The sequence below is a fragment of the Lissotriton vulgaris genome, chromosome 1_1 (assembly GCF_964263255.1).
Source record: "Lissotriton vulgaris chromosome 1_1, aLisVul1.2, whole genome shotgun sequence".
NCBI lineage: Eukaryota > Metazoa > Chordata > Amphibia > Caudata > Salamandridae > Lissotriton > Lissotriton vulgaris.
Window position 1 is genome coordinate 370,237,430 of NC_141685.1, and position 20,016 is coordinate 370,257,445.

The window sequence follows — 20,016 nt, forward strand, 5'->3', positions numbered from 1 at the left end:
CTGGCTGTGGGGGAAAAAAACGGAAGCTCAATTGTCTGATTAGGATGGCAAGAGAATTTGGGCTGGACCTCAGGACAATCCTGTCAGTATGCAAGTGGAAGAAAGGCTCTTCTGGGGTAAGAGATTGCAGTTCACTAATGCGCCTTAAAGACAGGATAGCAACAAGGAAGGCAACCATCCAAGCCAAGAACTGTAATGGACACGAGTTATAATGTTCAAAAGGAGGGCTTATGCGCCTGGTAAGGACAATATTAATGTTCCAGACAGGGGAGAAGGGTACCCTGGGTGGAAAAACATGTTTATTCTTTCCATGCATGCCCCAATGACCGAGTTCCTAAAAAATGTAGAGTGCTCTCTGTTTTGCAAGTACGCTGCAACTGCAGTTAGATGATAACGAATGGAAGAGTAAACTAAGCTTGATTTCTGATAAATAAGGTAGTAAACTATAAACAGGACTGTAGGTTCGAGTGAGCCTATGTGGTTTGGAAGGCACAGTGGACAAACCTTTCCCACGTAGCCCACAACAGTCTTATGTGGTGAGGCTACGTGCCTCTAAGAATAGACATGCATTCTTGAGGTAGCTTAAGCGAACTGAACACTAGGACCACAGCAGCCAGATCGCCAGATTGAGTTGGTTGGGAGGCTGGATTTCCCCATGGTTCTTTGTGAAAAGGCCCAGTGTGTTGGGAAGCTGCTTGTGAGTAACTACCGAGATCTCTCGGAGGGCTGTGAACTCGGGTTGTCTGGCCCACATGGGAGCCAAATGGATGAGAGTGAGGGATGTTTACCAGTGCTTCTGAACCAGGTATGGAAAGAGTTGGAGGAGGAAAAGCTTAGGCAAATATCCCTGACCAGTTCATCCACAGAGCATTCCCCATGAACTGAGGCTGAAGTAACCTGAAATTGAAGCTTCAGCATTTTGTACTGTGAGTGGTGGCAAAGAAGTCGAGAAGTCGAGTTCGGGAAACCCTTAATGACCGAAGTACAGGGGGTAGGACTTGTGGTTGGAGTTGCCACACGTGGACTTGCTGCTACATCTTGCTAAGCAGATCTGCAAAATAGCTGTCCACCCCTGGGAAGTACTCGGCTAGGAGGCGAATCTTATGATGAAGTGCCCAACACCAAATACTAATTGCAATTTAAAAATGACTCTCGGACCATGAATTGGTTTATCTTATAGACTAAGCAAGTCCAAGCTTTTTACCTATGTATCTGTTCAATAGATGAACCGTGGTTATCTCAGTTCTATTCTAACCAGTAAGTCCGCATGGAAACATCTTTCAACATATTCAAAATAATTCATTTAGATTTTATATTTCATCAGTACGTATCTACTTCATACTTTTGTTTTTCTTATTTTTTTTGTTCACAAAAACATGTTTTCTCAATGACACTGTTCTTTACAAATTGATAACTAGTTGTGGGACATTAAAACTCTGTGTACAGAGCATAATTGAGAAAAAATGAAAAAACAACCTTTACAGACATTACATAAACAAACTTCTTGTGAATCTCAACAGTCCTACCACTTTGATGTCATGTAACAGGATATTATAACATATTTATCCTCGGTACTTATACATTAATTAAAAAAACAGTATCAATGAGAAACCATGTTTGTGTGAACAAAAAAATAACAAAAAACAAAAAGTATGAGGTAAATACGTACTGATGAAATATAAAATCTTCTGCATGAATTATTTTGAATATGTTGAAAAATGTTTGCAAGCTGACTCAGTGGTTAGAATAGAACGTGTATAACCACAGTTCATCTACTGAACAGATGTTTAGGTAAAAAGCTTAGACCTGCCTACTAAATAAAATTAACCAATTCATGGTCCCAGAGGCATTTTTCCATTGCAACGTCTAACTGATTCCAGCCTCTCGTGTTCTAAACAGAATCACTCCCCTTTCTATGGAACACAACACCAAACGCTCTGCACCAGTGGTGACATTTGCAAAGACTGTTTATTACAGTCTCACTCACAGACTCTCTCACTTGTGTTCTCTCACACATTCTCTCTGGACTCTGCCTGGCTTACAGGACTATTGGTGGATAAAGAAAATAAGGAGTTATTTCCACATTTTTCGAAAAAAACAAATCCCTGGACCCAGTTTGATGGGACATGGGGAGTCCTTCACCTAATTCTTATTAAATATTATGACATTGTAGGGGATGTCAACTCTGCCACCAGTGTAGTACCTTGTAGAACTTTAAATATTTTGGATTTCAGCATATTTATCAGCATCCCTACATTCTTAAATAGCTGACACTAAGTGGTGCTGCTATTATTGTGTGGTGACTGATATCTGCCCAGTATCCCACTGCAAGCGCCACACTTTAAACTAACTAACTTTTCAACCGACAAAACATTGTATTCCATGACTTGAAACCTTGTTGCTAATAGCGAAAGTACGGGCTCAAAAAATCTAGCAGTGAGACCACAAGGTGAAAAAGCCAAGATTAGCTTAACTTATCACATATGACAATGGGACTCCTTGCACCTATTTATTTTTGTTGTTACACTGCATTTTGTCGTGCTTTCACCAGAATCTCATTCCCAAGGTGACAGCACATTATCATGGGTACCTGTCATTACACATTGCACTGAATGTTTAAACCGGGTGTGTTTAGCAGTTGACCTGCTATCAATACGGACTTCTGAGCAAAAGGCCTAATGTATCGGAATGGTTTACCCACTGTCTCGAACGAAAAATGTGATGGTACATATTGCCTAACATTCCACAGAGTCAGCCATTTCACCAATCATTAGACACTGCTAAAAGATCAAATATGATGCGAATACTACCAAATTCTCTGCAGCTTACTAAATAATTAGATTAGGCCAGAAAACATGCATCTAAACCATGCACCTTTAATCCAAGCACAGTACAAAACGGGAAGAAACGAAAGAAACTACATTTTATTAACATCCGTAAACAACAAAATGCAAGCAGCCTAATCTGTGATCAGTTTTTCCAGCTGCAGCCTTGTATAACAAGCTCACATTGCATTGGCCACATCATCAAGAAATAAATGACAAATTCCCCCTCGCTTTATTTTCTTTGATTAACATTTTAATTTGTGGAAATACGCATGTTAATCAATGTTTATATATTAACATAGAAAAGGGCCATTTCCCTTTGAGTGGGGTTTATCAGTAATTATAGATTTATACCTAAAAGAGGACGAAAAGGCCTTCAATACAGTACATTAGCCCTTCAATTGCAGATACTCACACAAAAGAACTTCGGGCCTAAATTTCTTACACTGATTAGTGCAAGAGTCCAAGTTAACAGGACACTCTCCTAATCATTCCCCATCCAAAGAGGGACCATGTCACCCCTACTTTTCGCTCCAGTCATTGAGGCTCTTGCCTGCTGGATTAGAGAGGACGTCCAGGTCTAAGGCTTCACCGGGTCCTGAAATCAGGAGGAGAGGGTTGCTCTTTATGCAGGCAATATGCCTCTCTTTAAGCAATCCTACCAGATGACATTGCCGTGCCTCATCGGCATGTTTGACATGTACAGAGATGCAGCAGAGCTCCAGGTTGATTAGCAAAAACACAATAGATTCACCTGAGAGGTGTGCTCCCACTGACACTAGACTGTGGATTACATATGGTTCATTCAAATACTGTAGGATTCATATTGCCCCAATCGTTTCACACACCTGATGAGACCTCAATTATTGGACCTCTCTCGTCTGAATCTCCAAGGCAAGATAGCCCTTTATAGGATGCCTGCTCTCTCCAGATTTCTATACATCCTACAACATCATCCATTTGGGTTCCCATCCACCTTCTTCCCTGTGGTCCAGTTCATGTCAACCAGGTTTTACTGGGCGGCCAAACCATCCGCATCTCCAATGACAAATGTACCAAATCTCAATATGAATGGAGTTTGGGGCACCTGACCTTGGTCTCTACTACTCGTCGGTGCACCTCATTCCTATCAACAACTGGCTATTTGGAGATCGTCAAAACTTCTCCTGGCGCCTGGAACTCCACGTACTAGAACAGTGGGGCACAGCAATCTCCTTAATGGGCACCGCTCACCAGCCACCCTACATTAGATATCTAGACTCCCCTTCCTGAGCTGGAGTGCGGCACATACTCGTATTAATCGTCTGGGGAAAGCGACTGGTCAGACCTCCCACCCCACCCCTCACAGGAATGAATGTTGCTGCACCATGTGGCACAGCTGGAGCGTTTTAGGGGCGGGGACCAAGCAGGGATCTCGACACTGGGGGAACTTTGGACAATGACGACATAGTCTCCTTTGCCCATCTTAAAAAGGGGTTTCACTTGCACAACTCGCAATTCTTTACATACCTACAGGTTCACCATGCCCTAGAAACATATTAGCTAATGCACTTTGAGGTCTTGGAATTAAACACCCAGGAACTAAAACATAAGTTTTGTTTCCAGGGATGCCATGGTATCTCTAGACTGTACAGATCCCTCCTACTCAACGTGCCACACCATTTGCTTAAACTTAAAGCTGACTGCTTAGCAGATTTAGGGGCACTGAAGACGACGATTGACGAGAGGTCGGGATGGCCACTCACGTCTTGGCCATCCCCTCCAACTTACACCTGATTAAATTTTCTTCCACCTAATATACTACAGCACAGATAGGCAGTGGAGGATGGGGCGTGCAAGATCAGCATGCTGTACAGGAGGAGGTGATCCCGAGGATTTTCTACCACATAATCTGGACCATGTCCTCTCATCAAGCCCTACTGGTCCTCTATCCATGCTCAGGTTGAACAAGTGTTAAATTTCACAGCTGCGCTGTACCCTAAAGTGGCACACCTTGGGATAATGGACAACTTGCCTGCTATTAGACATCCCAGGAAATGTGCAAGCCTGGGATACTTAATAGTGAAACTAGGTATAGCTCAGCACTGGTGGTCCTTGGACCCCCCCCCCCCACCATGTCCACCTGGCGAAGGGGTATGCACTTCTGTGTCAAAGTGGAACAAGCAATATATAAATGGAGAGGAAGTGGCAAAAAAAGTTTAAAATCTGGGGTGCAAGGATCTCACCCTCCTAGTAAACCATGCTCTAGTACAATAACTTTTATGCTAGAAATATACTGTTTTATACAGGATTCAGTTGGGGCTAACAGTGTGGAGATTTTTGGCAAGTATATGTTTGTAACATTGCATTGTTCTTGCATGTAAAAATTAAAAAAACAGTTAAGAAAACTAAAAGAGGAAAGCCCAACTGTACCTTTCCAGATGCAACTGCTCAATTATATAGCATCCTTTATGAAGTATTTTAGGCCACGGAAGTGTAAATTGAGGTGCGTTTGAAGCACATGAAAGATTGTGGGTGTGGGCTATCAGCAATTGGAATGTTTTCCACATGTGGGTTACCACCTTGTCAGAGGACAAGAGCTGTGACGATGTACATCAACTTGTGACTTAAGATGAAGAACAGCAACACGTAGACTGCATAGTTTTACACTGCAGATGGATACGGACATCATTTTTCCAACAAGTCTGCATTCTACATGGTCTTGATCACTGGCATTAAGAAAAGTGTCAATAGAGGAAAAGGGAGGGGTGGTCAGCACTGGCCTCCCTTTACCCGCTTCAGTCTGTATTCAGTTTGTTCATTCAAAGGAAAACTCTTTCCACAAGGTCCATCATGGGGAGGAGGCGGGAGTAGTTCAATGGTGCGGGGGTAGTTCGATGAATAAAGTAGGAAACAGACAAGCTGAAGAACCAACTTTATACAGAGGAATTCAAGGCCCTTAGGGGATGGGCAGTGTTTCTGTTAATGCAGCACAGGTTTATCTTACAATTGCACAATGGGTTACTTTAACCACTTGCGTGCGTCGGACACGCGGGAGCCGTCCGACGCTACAGTGCTCATGTGCATCGAATGGAACCCGCGCGTCAGACCACAAGGCCCTGGACATTCCTCTGGTGTGGGCACCAGAGGGATTTCCTTTGTACCTAAACAATCTCGGGAGCTGTGGAAGAGCTTCCCCAGCCCCTGAGGCTGTTTTGATTGTTTCAGTGAAATGACGATCAGCCTGCACGACGGGCTGATGTGATTTCACTGAAACCGAAACTGAAATGAGCCGATCGACTTGTTTCAGTTTCACTGCCTACGTGCTCATAGAGCAATCTCAGGCCCGAGCATGTAGGCAGACCGGAGATGTATCACTGGAAAGGGGAGAATTTCCCCTTTACAATGAAACCCATCCCTGCTTGGGGATGCCCCCCACCCCCTACGGGAGGGAGGAGATACAGCTCACTAGTAAGCCAGGGATTATTTATTTAATAATTCAGGGGTGGGGGCTGCCCAGAAAGGGCATGCTAGTTCCCCCAACTCCCCCGCCCCCCAACCCCACAATAAATGCCAGTCTTTCAGCCACCCCCCAGGAGGCAAATGGGGGCAATAGCCCCTGATCTGCCAGGGCGGGGGGGGGGGGGGGGGGGGGGGGGCAGGAAGCCCAGTGGGCACCAGGGATTATGTTTTGTTTATACATAGGAGTGAAGGCTGCTCAGACTGGGCATTTAATTGCCCCCACCACCCAAAATAATTTTCACAGTTTTTCTGCCTCCCCTCTCCCTCCAGAAGGCAGATGGGGGCAAGAGATTACGTTTTTTATTATACGTAGGGGTGGGGGCTGCTCAGAATGGGCATGCCAATGCCCCCATCCACCAAAACAATAAATAAAGGACTTTAAGTTCGAGAAACTGCATGTTTGTTTTGTCAGCAACACTCACAACAGAGCTGAGAAACTGAGTGCCAGGTTTCTTTTGTGGAGAGGAAATTCAATATGGCTCTAGATTCTGAGGTTTGGTTCTCTGCCTCTTCTTTGTGCAGTAGAGGTATATCCAGGTTCGGGTGGGAGTCTCTTTTAAAGGTTAACGTTGTTTGAAGAGGGGCACTGTACCTGCAGGATTCATCCAAGTGGATTATTTTGGTTTCTTGACATCACAAAACTGTTGATACTTTCAAAAGTACGGAGTCTCTGAAAAGTCCTTAATGCAATTGTCCTAATTAGATAAGATGCCATAGTCTTTGCCATTTAACTATTATACATCAATTTGTGACCAATATGTTTTACACAACATTCATTTTTTTAACATCATGAGATGAAGCAGAATGTTAACCGTCTCAAACCTATTCACAGTGAAGCATCTCCCACAAAATGGTCTTCCTGCACTTTAAATGTTTGACGGGTTTACTGAATTTTTTTTAAAAATACTACTGACAGCGACAGCATGCAAAAAATAAATGTAGTTAAAAAATCATGACTCAACCCATTGCCCACCTCTGAAAGGCCCCAAAGATAAAGTGCTGAAAGTAGACCACGCTCACTATAAAGCGATCTATGCTTACTGAGCAGACAGGGTTCCGCCATGTCCCACCACCAATTAAACAAATTCATTAAGACACTCACCAATTTTTCCAAAAGGGTCATCTTTAAAAGGATCATCTGAAGAAATAAAATTCATAATGTGAAACTAGAATCTAACCATAATTAACTGCTACATATTCGAAGTGAAATATAAGTATGTTGTGCTTTAAAGTTTGATTCCATAGGCAACACTGACATTTTCATCTGTAAATTTTAATTGTAACCAGTCCAGTGAATGTGTTCAAGAAATGGGACAATAATAAACAACTTCACCTGTTCAGTTGGAATTCTAAGGAATCACACAACTCCCAATGCCTTGCTTTTTTTTACAGCATTATGGTCTCTAGTTCAGTTCACTCACTCATCGAAATCCGTGGAATGACATTTGGGACTATACATTAATAGCCATGTAGCTCATTTGCACTTTAAGTATCTTGTTTGTTATATAATTATTGCACACCATGTTCTATCATAAGGAGCACAGGCTCAAGAGAATTTCATTAGTGGTGCTTCATAGTAATCTGGAGAGGGAAAAGGTCACGGATCCCCTCACATTATATTCATACATTTGCCGGATACTTGGCTCTGAAGGCTTATTACTGTGCTACACAACCACACCCAAATAGCATGAGAGAGGCAGAAGATTTTTTTTCAAAATTAACAGAAGACCTAAAAAGTGAATAAAGAATCCACCCGGCTCCAGCTACAGACACAAACATCGGGGGCAACGCGTTTCTGTATACTGAGCATGACACTGACTTTGGAATACATGGGGACAGGTACAGAATCAATGCAGGAGGGCAACTGGCTTTGTCATGGCTTCTTAGCCAGCTTTGGCCCACATGGCTAAAATCTGGAACTCTAAAAAAGTTGGACTCTGCACATATGATTTGCACACCACTTCCGGTCAAATTTGCCTAATGCTATTGCAAGGTTATTCTGGGCTACTTTGATTTATTCCACGTTTCTTTGATGATGTTGCTTTGCCCTTTCAACTACTTGCTGGACTTCTTGATATTGCAGGAAACAAATGGTAGCCATTTCCTACTTTCGTCCTAAATATGTCTTTTAAAACGCAAAGTATGGGGGCGTGGCCAAGATGGCAACCGGGATGGACATCAGTTTGTGAGGCTCCCGACCTAGTCTCCCGTCCTGACCACTCACTAGCCCTTAATCCCCCAGAATAACCCACAGAACGAGAGTGAGTGCTGTTCGGGACTCCTGGCGTCGCCCAGCTGCCTCCAGTGGCGGGCGGAGACCCGAAAGCGGCCCAAAGCGGAATCCCGCCCCGGCGGAATCAAGACCCGCCATTTGCCGGGCGGAACGAGCGGCCGCTGTCGGAGAGTGGCTGTGGTTCCCCGACAGCGGGGGATACGGGACACCAGGAGACGACTGCCCAGGTGAGGCGGACGGGCGGCAGCGAGGGACCCGGCCGCCTGGGGCGCATCCGGCGCTGAGGAGGGAGATCGCAAGTGAACGGGTGTTCACCAGACTGACGCGAAAATAGAGCCCCTGGCTTTGGGGCCTAGTGCCGGGCCCATACACGGACGGCGGCTCTCACCCCCGCAACATCCAACCAGCCCGGTGTGTGAAGCGTCTGGGACAGCAACACGAGCCACGGCGGAGACTGGTGCCGGGGGCCCGGTGAGTGTGCACAGAAAGGAGCAGGGAGTCGTAGTGGATGGCGCGACTCGAGTCCCCGGCCTGTGGGCCTGAAGGTGAAGCCCAGGGACACGAGGAGGTGCACCGTGCACCGAGAGCAGGCTGTAATAAGCATCCGGGACAGCGGAGGTGAGGGTGCTAGTGCCCGGTGCCCAGAGGACAGCGGCTGAAGCCCAGCGAGCGCGCCCACGGATAGGGCGGGAGAAAATAGCTGGCAGCGGGGAGCGAAGGCGCAGAGCACCTGGCTAGCAGGGACTGCGCCGGGGCCCAGGAGTGAACGGCGGAAAACACCCATAGCAACGCAGCCGGTCCCGGAGACATTTGAGGTGCCATCCGGAGGAGCGAGAAGGAGCGGGCAGTGCCCTGAGCCCTGAGGGAGATTGACTGAAGAGGCCCGTGGTTGAGAAAGCGGGCACTGGGCCGGGACGCCTACGAGAGGGGCGCGGGGAGTGGCCTGCGCACATCATTGACTCCGGGCCCGGAGGCACGGGCCCTGGTCTCTCTGGGGCGGAGGCCGACCTGAGGCTCACTGCGGACAGTGCACACCGGCATCATGGCAACAGGGCAGCGCAGGACGGGGCGCATGATATCGGATGTGTTAGGGAAGAGCGCCCTTAATGGAGAAAAAAGCCCTACACCTTCGGTGGCGCCAAAGACCAGCACGGGACAAGATGACGAGGGTGCCCCATCACCAAATCCTTTCTAGAGACCCTTTTCAATACTCTGCGAGAAGACTTCCAGACACTGAAACAGGATATGGCCGGGGAGTTCAGAGAGTTGCGCAGAGACGTGGATGGGCTGGGAGAGTGGGTGGCCGCGGTGGAGGAGGCCGACCAGTGCAGAAGCGAGGAGGTAGAGCAGTTGTAGCAGGAGGTGGTGCTCCTCAAGGAACAGCAGATAGACCTACAGGCGCACGCAGTGGACCTTGAAAATCGATCCCGGAGAAACAACATAAGTGTCCGGGGCGTACCACTCAAAATGGAGGGGACAGATGTTACTCTATTTCTGCAGGGCCTATTCAGGGACATTCTGGGGGCAGGAGAAGATTTCGACATACGAATCAACAGGGCGCACAGAGTGGGCCCGGCGCGCCGAGCATCTGCTCTCTCCCGGACATGTTTGCGTTCCTTCCGGACTTTCCTTTGAAGGAACGTATACTGCAGGAGGCGCGTAAGCAGTAACCCCTCCGTTACCAAGACCACCCTGTGGCACTGTTCCAAGATCTTTCAGCCGTCACTCTTCAGAAGAGGAAAGCCTTTAAACCAGCCTCTACCTTCCTGCGGGGAAAAGGTATTCCCTACACGTGGGGCCATCCCTTTCGGATAATCTTCAAATGGAACGGGGCTCTGCAACAGCTCCGATCCCTGTGAGACACATGCGCCTTAGTAGGAATAACTCCAGACGAGGACTTCAAGTTAGACGATCCCTCGGAGCGACCCTCGCCCAAGTCTTCGCCGCAGACCTCTAACAATGGTTGGCAACGAGTAGTGCGACGGAACGGACCCAAGAGGTCCCTGAAACCAGACCCACAACTGATGGCGCAGGAACAGGCAGCAGCCATCCAGGAGGTATCCAAAGACACAGCGACATCCGAATAGCCGAGAGGACTACGCACAATGCCCTGGCGCTTCAGAATCGGCTGAAATGTGTACAGGGATTCATCTGCTACAGGATCAGCAGGTCAGAGGGGACAGGGGGGGGCGACGGGATCGCCGTTGCCACACACTCCTCCACGTGAAGACTCTGTGGGCCTGAACTGTGCTCGGACAGGCCCAGGACTATGATGAAGTTGGGGTTCCAGTTGAGGTTGAGGGAGGCGGGGGGCAGAGGGCTGGGCTGGGGTTGTGGGTTGTGGGTTGGGGGGGGGGGAGGGGGATGGGAGCCGGGGGACGGGGGGGTCCTTCTTGTCCACCGATTCTTGATTTTCCCTTTGCTTTCCCACGCCCTGCGCAGAGACAAGCAGACTCTACTACTCACTTATGGCGCCACTTAGACCGAACATCCTCTCTCTTAACGTGAGGGGACTGAATAACCCCATCAAACACCGGGCGGTACTTTCCCTCCTGGAGCACTCCACAGCAGACATATGCCTCCTACAGGAGACACATTTGCTACCTAAAGATCACCACCGGCTTAAGTCCCGGGCCTTCCCCCTGCAGTTTTTTTCGTCCACACCTAAGAAGGTGGTTGGGGTGGAAATTCTGGGGTCCAGGTCCTTTAGAGGTCAAGTTCTGCAGAGGGAGGCAGAGATCAAGGGCAGGTTGCTGATACATCACTTTCTGATAGCTGGGCGGACACTTTTAGTGGGCTCCATTTACGCACCTAACGAGGGTCAGGGAAAATTCCTAAATACTGCCTTAGAGACAGCCACAGCAAACACTCAACCACACCTGCTCCTGGGGGGCGACCTCAATCTAGTATTCCATAACACAGCGGATCGTTCATGCCAACGCTCTGGGCAGTTGGGAGCTCTCTCCACAGAAGGCCACGCTCATCTCTCGGACCTTGGCCTGGTCGACTGATGGAGACACCTCCACCCACACTCCACGGCATACACCTACTACTCGGCGGCCCATAAATCATATGCTAGGCTTGACTATTTCCTTTGCTCCGCACAGCTGGTGGCCCGAGTGCAAGATGCTGATATCTTCCCGACCTCCCTGTCTGATCACTCCCCGGTGATGGCCACCTTCCTCCTCCCGGACGTGCCTGCTCCGCCCAGACACTTGCGTCTGCGGGACGCCTTGCTCCAAAGCTCTACAGTGGTGGAGAGGATAAAGGTCGCGATCACCCAATTCTTAACGCACAATGCCAACACTGATACTACTAAGGCCACGCAATGGGCTGCACTTAAAGCAGTTTTACGGGGTGAGTTCATCTCTATCGCCACAACTAACAGGGAGCGCGCCCAGCAAAGAGCCGAAATTTCCCAACGGGTAGCGGAGTTTGAGCAGATGCACCAACGAACTGGGGCAGCCCGTGCATGGCGCCAGCTTTGTGCGGAGAGGAAGATGCTGGCGGCGCTAGACCAAGATGTGGCAGAATATGCGGCTCTCCGCCTCAGACATGCCTACTATAGTGGAGGCGACCGCTGTGGGAAGCTTTTGGCGAGCAGACAGAGAGCAACGCCAAAGGCAGGGCGTTAAAGCCATACAGACCGATCAGGGAGACCTTGCTGTCGACAGAGCTGAGATAGCCGCGGCCTTTGGGGAATTTTATAAAATCCTATACGCAGCTGACTCGCTCGACCTCCAGAATGGTCGTGCATACCTGGGAGACACGAACCTCCCGTCCTTAAAAGAGGCGCAAGCGGAGTTCCTAGACCGGCCCATTGGCCTGGAGGAAGTGATTTCGGCGATATCCCGCCTCAAGCCGGGGAAATCACCGGGCACAGATGGCTACTCAGCGGCCTTTTATAAAACGTTCTGCCACCAGGTTGCCCCGCTATGGCGGGATCTCTTTAACACCTTCAGCCAACCCGGTGCCATTCCAGAGGACCTTCTGGAGGCAGCGATAACGGTTATACCCAAGCCTGGTCGTGATCCCACACGCTGTAGTTCCTATAGGCCGATATCCCTCTTAAACCTGGACCTCAAGCTCTACACGGGCATTCTCGCGGGTAGGTTGGCACCATATATGCAGCAGCTGGTGGAGCCAGACCAGGCTGGTTTCATCCCTCAACGGCAGACCAGCGATAATACCAAGCGAGTTCTCCACCTCATCGGACGAGGCCAGACTGCATGCTGCTTACCATCGATGCCGAGAAGGCATTCAATAGGGTGCACTGGCCCTATCTGGATCTGGTGCTTCAACACTTTGGGCTGGGTGAGACCCTCCGCAATCGCATACTGAACTGCTATTGCAGACCCAACGCTACGGTACGTGCCAATGGACACACTTCCCCACGCTTCCCAATCGGCAGGGGCACTAGGCAAGGGTGCCCTCTCTCCCCTATCATTTTTACCTGGTATATGGAGCCTCTAGCGCAACGGGTCAGGCAGCACTCCCTCATCAAGGGCATTCCCTCTGGCGGCGATGTGCATAAAATCAGCCTGTGCGCGGACGATATCCTTCTCTCCCTTTAAGAGCCGATACAGTCGCTCCGAGCACTTTTCATCGAACTCCACGCTTTTGCAATGGCCTCGGGGTTTAAGATCAATGTGGAGAAATCGGAAGCTTTGAACATCTCCCTGTCGCCAGAGACTATTCGAGGTCCAAGGTGAGTTCGACATGCAATGGTCAAAGACTACTATCTCCTATTTGGGAGTTCTACTGGCCCCAACCGTCCAGGCCACCGCAGAGGCAAACTACGCCAGGCTCAGTTCACGTCTTAGCGACGAACTCCGGAGGTGGAAACACCATTCGCTCTCCTGGCTGGGGCGAATAGCAGCCACTTAGATAACTCTGCTGCCACAAATCCTCTACGTGTTCCAGACTCTCCCTCTACGGCCCCCTGCGGGCTGGCTCCAACGGACACAGTCTGACCTGGCGCGCTTTATCTGGAACGGTCGCTGTCCGCGCTTCAAGCATGCGATTGCAATTCTTCCGCCTGCCCATGGTGGGGTTGGAGTGCCTGACTTGGCTTTATATTATCAGGCGACACAACTCCGCACTTTGGTGGAGTGGTTCCAGCCGGAATCGGGCAAGCATTGGCTCTTTCAAGACCAAGCGGGGATATCGTCCCCCCAATCTATATGCATCGCAGATCACAAGCACTGTCCTGGAGGTATGGGATCGGGTGGCGGTCCGGCACGAGCTCACCTCATTTCCCTCCCCGATGACCCCGCTCTTCGATAATCCCGATTTCTCCCTGGGACTAGACCCCAGGGAATTTGTAGCCTGGAGACGTTCGCCCTGCAGGGACTTGGGACATATGTTTGACTTAAACGGTATCCTCTCCTTTCAACGAGTGAAGGAGGATTACGGTATACCGGAGGCTGATCGCCTACCCTATCTACAGGTCCGACATTGGGCTCTGTAGCCGGACGTCAGGCAGGGCGCGCAACGTTTCCTCACCCCGTATGAAAAGTGGCTGCTTACCCGTACCTCTGATAAGAAGCTGATTTCCGACCTGTATCAGCAGCTCCTCATCACAAACATATACACACAACGCGGGAAGAAACTGGTGGGAGCGGGACCTGGGGAGAACACTTACACACAAAGAATAGGGCGGCATATACCATAGGGCCAGACACTCGGCTTACCACATGGGCCTTACCGAAACCCTGACCAAGGTGGCCACTTATTGGTACCACACACCTGAACGCCTACATCAATGGGATTCCCGGATTAGTGACCACAGCTGGAGCGGGTGCGGGGGGCTTGGCACCTTGGAGCACTTACTATGGAGCTGTGAACGGTTGCAACCCTACTAGAGTTCGATTTTAGACGACAGACTCACATTTAGATACTCAGCTCCCTAGATTCCCTGCTTACATTCTGTTAGGACTCCCCAATGCTCTGATGTACCCCTTGAAGTCTAGGAGAGGAAGGCTTATAGCGATTGCGGTAGGGGCAGCTATGCAAAACATCCTGCAACATTGGAGGACCACACAACCACCCCCGCATACGGGTTGGCTGCACCGGCTTTGGATGGTTTTGGGGACGGAGAAGCTGTCCTTAGCAAAGGCGGGAAGGGGAGAGGAATTTGCAGATTTGTGGCGACCATTCCTCACTTTGCTTACGGGGGAGTTTAGGGAATTGAGCTGCACTCGTTACTTGCGCTTACTGCGCCTCGCAGACACTCCGATCAAGGAGCCGAAAGCTCCAACGCGCAGGTGCAAGACACAGGATCCTTGACCAGCCTACTGCCTTCCTCTGGTGGCGTGGTGATTCCCATTTCCCTTGTTTTGTGGAGAGGGGGAGGGGAGGGGGTGGGGTGGGACGGGTCGGGCAATATTTCCCCTTGGCAATGACCCCGCATATCTGGCGTTGCCAGTAGTCTCTATGCCGCACACCCTTGATTGGGTCAAACAGGAAGAGCAGGACATTATTTCATCTGATGGGGAAATGTGGTCTGTATGTTTTCCTGTTTTGAAATCCAATAAAAGATTTAAACCATAAAACGCAAAGTATTTACTATCTAGGTGTAGTGCGTGTTGAGTTAGACACTTCTGTACAAATCAATCTAATAAACATGTGAACAAACTTTTCGAAATGTTGCTCTTAGATCATTTTTGTCACTTTAGAACTTGAGTGAAGATAGGCGAGACAGTTCAGAATTCCTGAACTAATCACAAATACTTTTTAAAACGTGCACTCATGTATGAAGCTTCTAAACATATCCGTGAACAGCCTCCTCCTACATGAAATTACTGGCGGCTGGTCTATAGTTCCATTCACTCACTGTGTTGATACTCTGTAGCTTTGTTCACTATCCGTGGCATAGCTACATCCCTCACCTCTATCATAAATACCTTGCAAGCAGCAGTCTGCCTCCTTTCCCAGCACTGAACGGCGAACTCACCTAAGATGCACTGCCCAGACATTCCACAGACTCCAACAAACATCACTGCTTAGAAATTATCTCCCAGGCCTTCATTGAAATTCCTAACCTTTAGTTCACTCGTTTATGCGACAGTCACTATAACTATCTTCTTCTTTAACTTGTTATTGGTGCTTTTGGTAAGGTGAGCTCAATGGTTCATAATAAAACAATAAACCAAAACATAACCTTAAAGTGTAACTTTTCATTGGATACATAGATGTAGTTGGGACATAAGCAGGAGTAAATCAATTGGTCACACTGGATGCTTGATTGTTCAGGTCTACTGTAAATGAAATGAAAACACGAACTGCCTCCAAAGCTTTATAGATGTCAATTACTAGATTAGTCAAAAAAGAAAAAGGAAATCAACTTACTGTCAACAAAAGGATCAGATCTGAAGAAGTCCATGCTTTGTTCTGTAACAACTGTAGGCACTGAAACTGTTTTTTCATCTGCCACATTATCCATAACGGAAACCTATGAAACACAATTGCAGTATTTTTAAAGCATAGTTCCAATAACCATTTTAATTTACAGAGCTGTAATCACCTTTTCTGTAATTCAGTTCAGTTAAAGCAAATCACCAATAATCATTTTAATTTCCATAGCTTAAAATTACTGTTTAGGCAATTGAAACAGCTGTGCGTTTTGGTGAGTAAGCACTGAACTCACTGGTGTGTATATATGAAAAACTATCAACAGTAATATCTAATCTTAAAAAACATCAGAGAAATAAAGTAACAAAATGCTTAAAAGAAGTTGCTCTGGATACAAGCATTTAATTCATGAGCAACATGTTTTACCTACATCATCAATTTCATTTAACATTGGCAGAGCGTTGAATAGATTATTAAAGTGCAACGCCTTGAATATTTGAGGATTCAGAGGCCCTCATGTCCCGAGTGGGATAGCCTAAACGAGAAATCAATGGATGCATAGAGTTTGGAAGCACTTCATGAATGGAATAGATACAAGATATCTACAGATGATGCAGTCCTTGATTATGGATCAACACTTTTCTGTGACTGAATAGGTCCTGCAGGGTAGATTACTCAGCTTGAGTGTTTTGGAGGCTCCATAGTCTGACTCGTCTGCAGAGTGGACTTTGAACTGGTAATTTGGCAAATGTGCCTCCCTGGTGCGCTTGGAATCTCTGGAGGTGACCATGTAGCATGTTGCCAAGTCAGTCAATTTGTGGCTGTTAAGAGTAGGGACATTGAGGGAGGTACGTTTCCTGCCAGATAGTACAGCAATTACTGAACAACAAGATTCTACCCATCGATTCGCCTATTCAAGTGCACAAGGTCTGCCCATTCAAAGGTGAAAACTAGATGCAGAGTTGAAAGGTGCTGTGAAAGCAGTACTGAGCAGATGTAGGACGATACAATGAGGGCCATTTCAACACGGTCTGTTGGATCGTGGTTTTCACAACGCAAGTCATTACATCGACTTGCGCTGGAGGGGCGCTGGATTTAGGAATAGTGTGAATTACTATTCCAACTCCAGTCTACATACAGTAGGGAAGGTGTTGGAAACAGTAATTTACACTATTCCCAATTCAACAGCGTCCTCCAGTGCAAGTCGGTGTAACGACTTGCGTAGTGAAAACCATGACGTAATAGTACCATTTTGAAATGGATGCCTGGTAAACTATGTCTCCCGTACTAAGCGGGGCAAACGAGGAGGCAATACTGAGGGCACCTGGCAATAATTTCCCCAGTTTACAAAGCACAAATTGCATTAGATAAAGAAGGTCTTTCTAGCACTTAATGCTAAAGAGTCCTTGTGGCACCTGGACAGTATTATCTTTACCATAGTGGATGCAATCAAGGTGCCACCAGATGTGTTCAGCACAGAGCTTAATCTGGCCGATAGAGTCCATGGAGATGAGTATTTTGCATGGTGTTTTGTTTGCTGGCCATGAGACAGTACTCCAATTTTGGTCAGGAAAAACAGACATGAAGTGCGATTCTGGGATATTTTTCTATTTTATTGTTCAGAATATATTGCTCTGGTTTTTCTCCTCCAAAAGGTTATTTTTCTCTCCTTCCCACCGCCCTTCTTCTAGTAAGGAAGTGACCCTTACCATACACTGCACTCAGAGATGTTATTTTTCCTAATGGGCGTTCATAATATAGTCTGGCTCTTTTTTTGTTGAACCTCATTGATTTCTTCTTTTTTCTTCCAATGAATATTACATAATCATAAAATGCTATTCTCTTTTTTCAGAAATCTCAGCATGCAATACTTGGACTACTGCATTTACATTACTACGAAATCTACAAACTAATAGTATACATAAATGATCTGAAATATTTTTATTTGATTAGATGAATTTATGTAAATGACAAATAAACTGGTGATCCAAAATATTTGTGATTTCAAACTTGGTGCATAGATATGAACCTGAGCTTTCACTCAAAGCCAAGCTACTCAAATACATCCGGGACGCCAAATTCACCCTAAAGGAACAAACTGTCCAGACAGACTAATACCAGCTCTCTCTACTAAAGAAACTACAATTGTTTTTCCTAGAAAGTGCCTTCAGTACTGTGTTGTACAGTGCTTTGCTCCTTCCTTGGGCTAGCACTCTAGATCTCTCCTTGTGTTCTGGGTTCTGGAGTCCTCCTTCGCCTTGTTGGCAGTTGGAGCTCTGGTTGGACGGGGAGCTGACCTACTAATCTCTGTGCTGCATTAAAGCTTTCATACAGCTTACCTGTTCCTGTGGTCTGCATCATATTTACATCATTTGGCGACTTGGGCTGGCGAGATGTCCGACCATCGCTTCCTTCTGAATGCTGCAGCCTAAGATGACTTTGCAGAGAAGTAGCGTATCAACTCCCTCAAGAATCCATGTGTGATACACAGCGTGAATGCGGAGTATCACCTCCGTCTTCTCAGTGACTGCGACATCGTGGGAGATAGTTTGTGGACTTTCTTGCCGATTTATTGTTCGTGGCGCAGTGGGTGACGTCATCTCTACCAACGTCTGGAGCAACGCGTCTCCTAGCAACAGACCGTAGGCAGCTACATCACCAGCCTACGTCTTCGAACAACGCAAGCAGCAACGTCACCGGAGCAAACTTTCTTTGTCCGGTGAGTCGCCTAGCAACGCTATGTCACTGAGCGCATTTCCTATGCGCGTAGATTCACGTTGTGGTTGACACGGAACGTCTGACGTGTGACGTACACTCACGACGCCGTCGGCCATTTTGGCAGCATTGTTGTTACCTTGGTTACACGCCAGGGAACATAAGAGCTTCGCGCACACGTTTGGAAGCAGAAAAGCGTCGCTCCAGCGACAGTGTCACTGAAACACAAGCAGCAGCGTCACTGAAACGCATAAGCAGTGTTTTTGAAATAACGTGTCACTGAAACACATAAACAGCGTTTTTGTAATAACGCGCACAACGCTCCTGAAACGTACTTTTGTGTAGAATCTCGCTTTGGGCATTGTTGGAAACGCTCGTGATGGAGCATTAAGCATCAGCTCTTCGCCACAGATCTTCACCTGTAATAACAGTAAGCGTTTGTCTTCAACTCCTTCTACTCTACTGTTTGGTGTACTTATTTCTCATTAAACTGTTGGTAACTATTAAAAGACATGGCTCAATCGATCAATGTTGCTCTCCCTCCTCAATTTTTGTCAGAGCCAGGCAATCCCCCTATAGCATGGGAGGACTGGATAGTCATGTTCCATAACTATATTGAAGCTCTGGATGGAGAAGATTATTCACCTAAACGCAAAAAAGCACTGTTAATGACCACATTGGGTAAAGAGGGACAGCGCTTGTTCAGATACTTACCACAAGTACTACCTGCAGGATCACAAGCTGATTTTGACGAGTTTAAAGAGGCCGTAACAAGATTAGAAACTCGCTTTGGTAAAGAGGAAAATCTCATCCTTCAGAGATATAAATTTTATAAAAACAAACAATTGGCTGAAGAGAGCATTGATGAGTTTGTAGCAAGACTACGCGAGTTATCTATCAAATGTAACTTTGGCCAGATGGCAGACGAATTAATTAGAGACCAATTAGTTGTCCAAGCCAACAATAGAAAAGTGCAAGAACGTTTGTGGGCGGCTAAGAAACCAACGTTGAAAGATGCCATAGAACTTGCCAAAGTCGTGGAAGAAAGCGAAAAGTGTATGAGAGAACTGCAAAAAAGTGGCTTGGAAACCAAAGTGGCTGAAATCTCTCATAAGAGTACTTTTAGTGAAAATAGTGACGATGAATCTGCCGCCATTGCAATCGTTAGAAAGAAAGGCTATATTCTTCAGAAAAAGAATGTACAACAGACATCTTTTAGCAAGAATAACCAAAAAATGTGTTCGAGATGTGGTAGTTTTTCTCATCCCTCGGATGGGAAATTTTGTTTTGCAAACAACAAAGAGTGTCTACGGTGTGGTAAAACGGGACACTTTGCTAAAGTGTGTAGGAATAAGAATAACTCAAAAGTTACAGTTGTTAATGAATGTG

The 20,016-nt window shown here is 47.2% G+C and overlaps 1 protein-coding gene across 2 annotated transcripts in view; it reads right to left on the bottom strand.

Annotated features, from left to right (window-relative positions):
• The window catches only part of EPS15 (epidermal growth factor receptor pathway substrate 15), a 916,228-nt gene that overhangs the window by 153,342 nt on the left and 742,870 nt on the right, over positions 1 to 20,016 (bottom strand). The window contains exons 18-19 of one of the 2 annotated variants that reach the window (XM_086952422.1): positions 15,910 to 16,012; positions 7,429 to 7,464 (exon numbers count right to left, since the gene is read on the bottom strand). In XM_086952422.1, coding sequence (XP_086808548.1) covers positions 7,429 to 7,464; positions 15,910 to 16,012 — 139 coding nt within the window. The remainder of the gene's footprint in view (positions 1 to 7,428; positions 7,465 to 15,909; positions 16,013 to 20,016) is intronic. The other variant, XM_086952423.1, reaches the window with a different exon arrangement.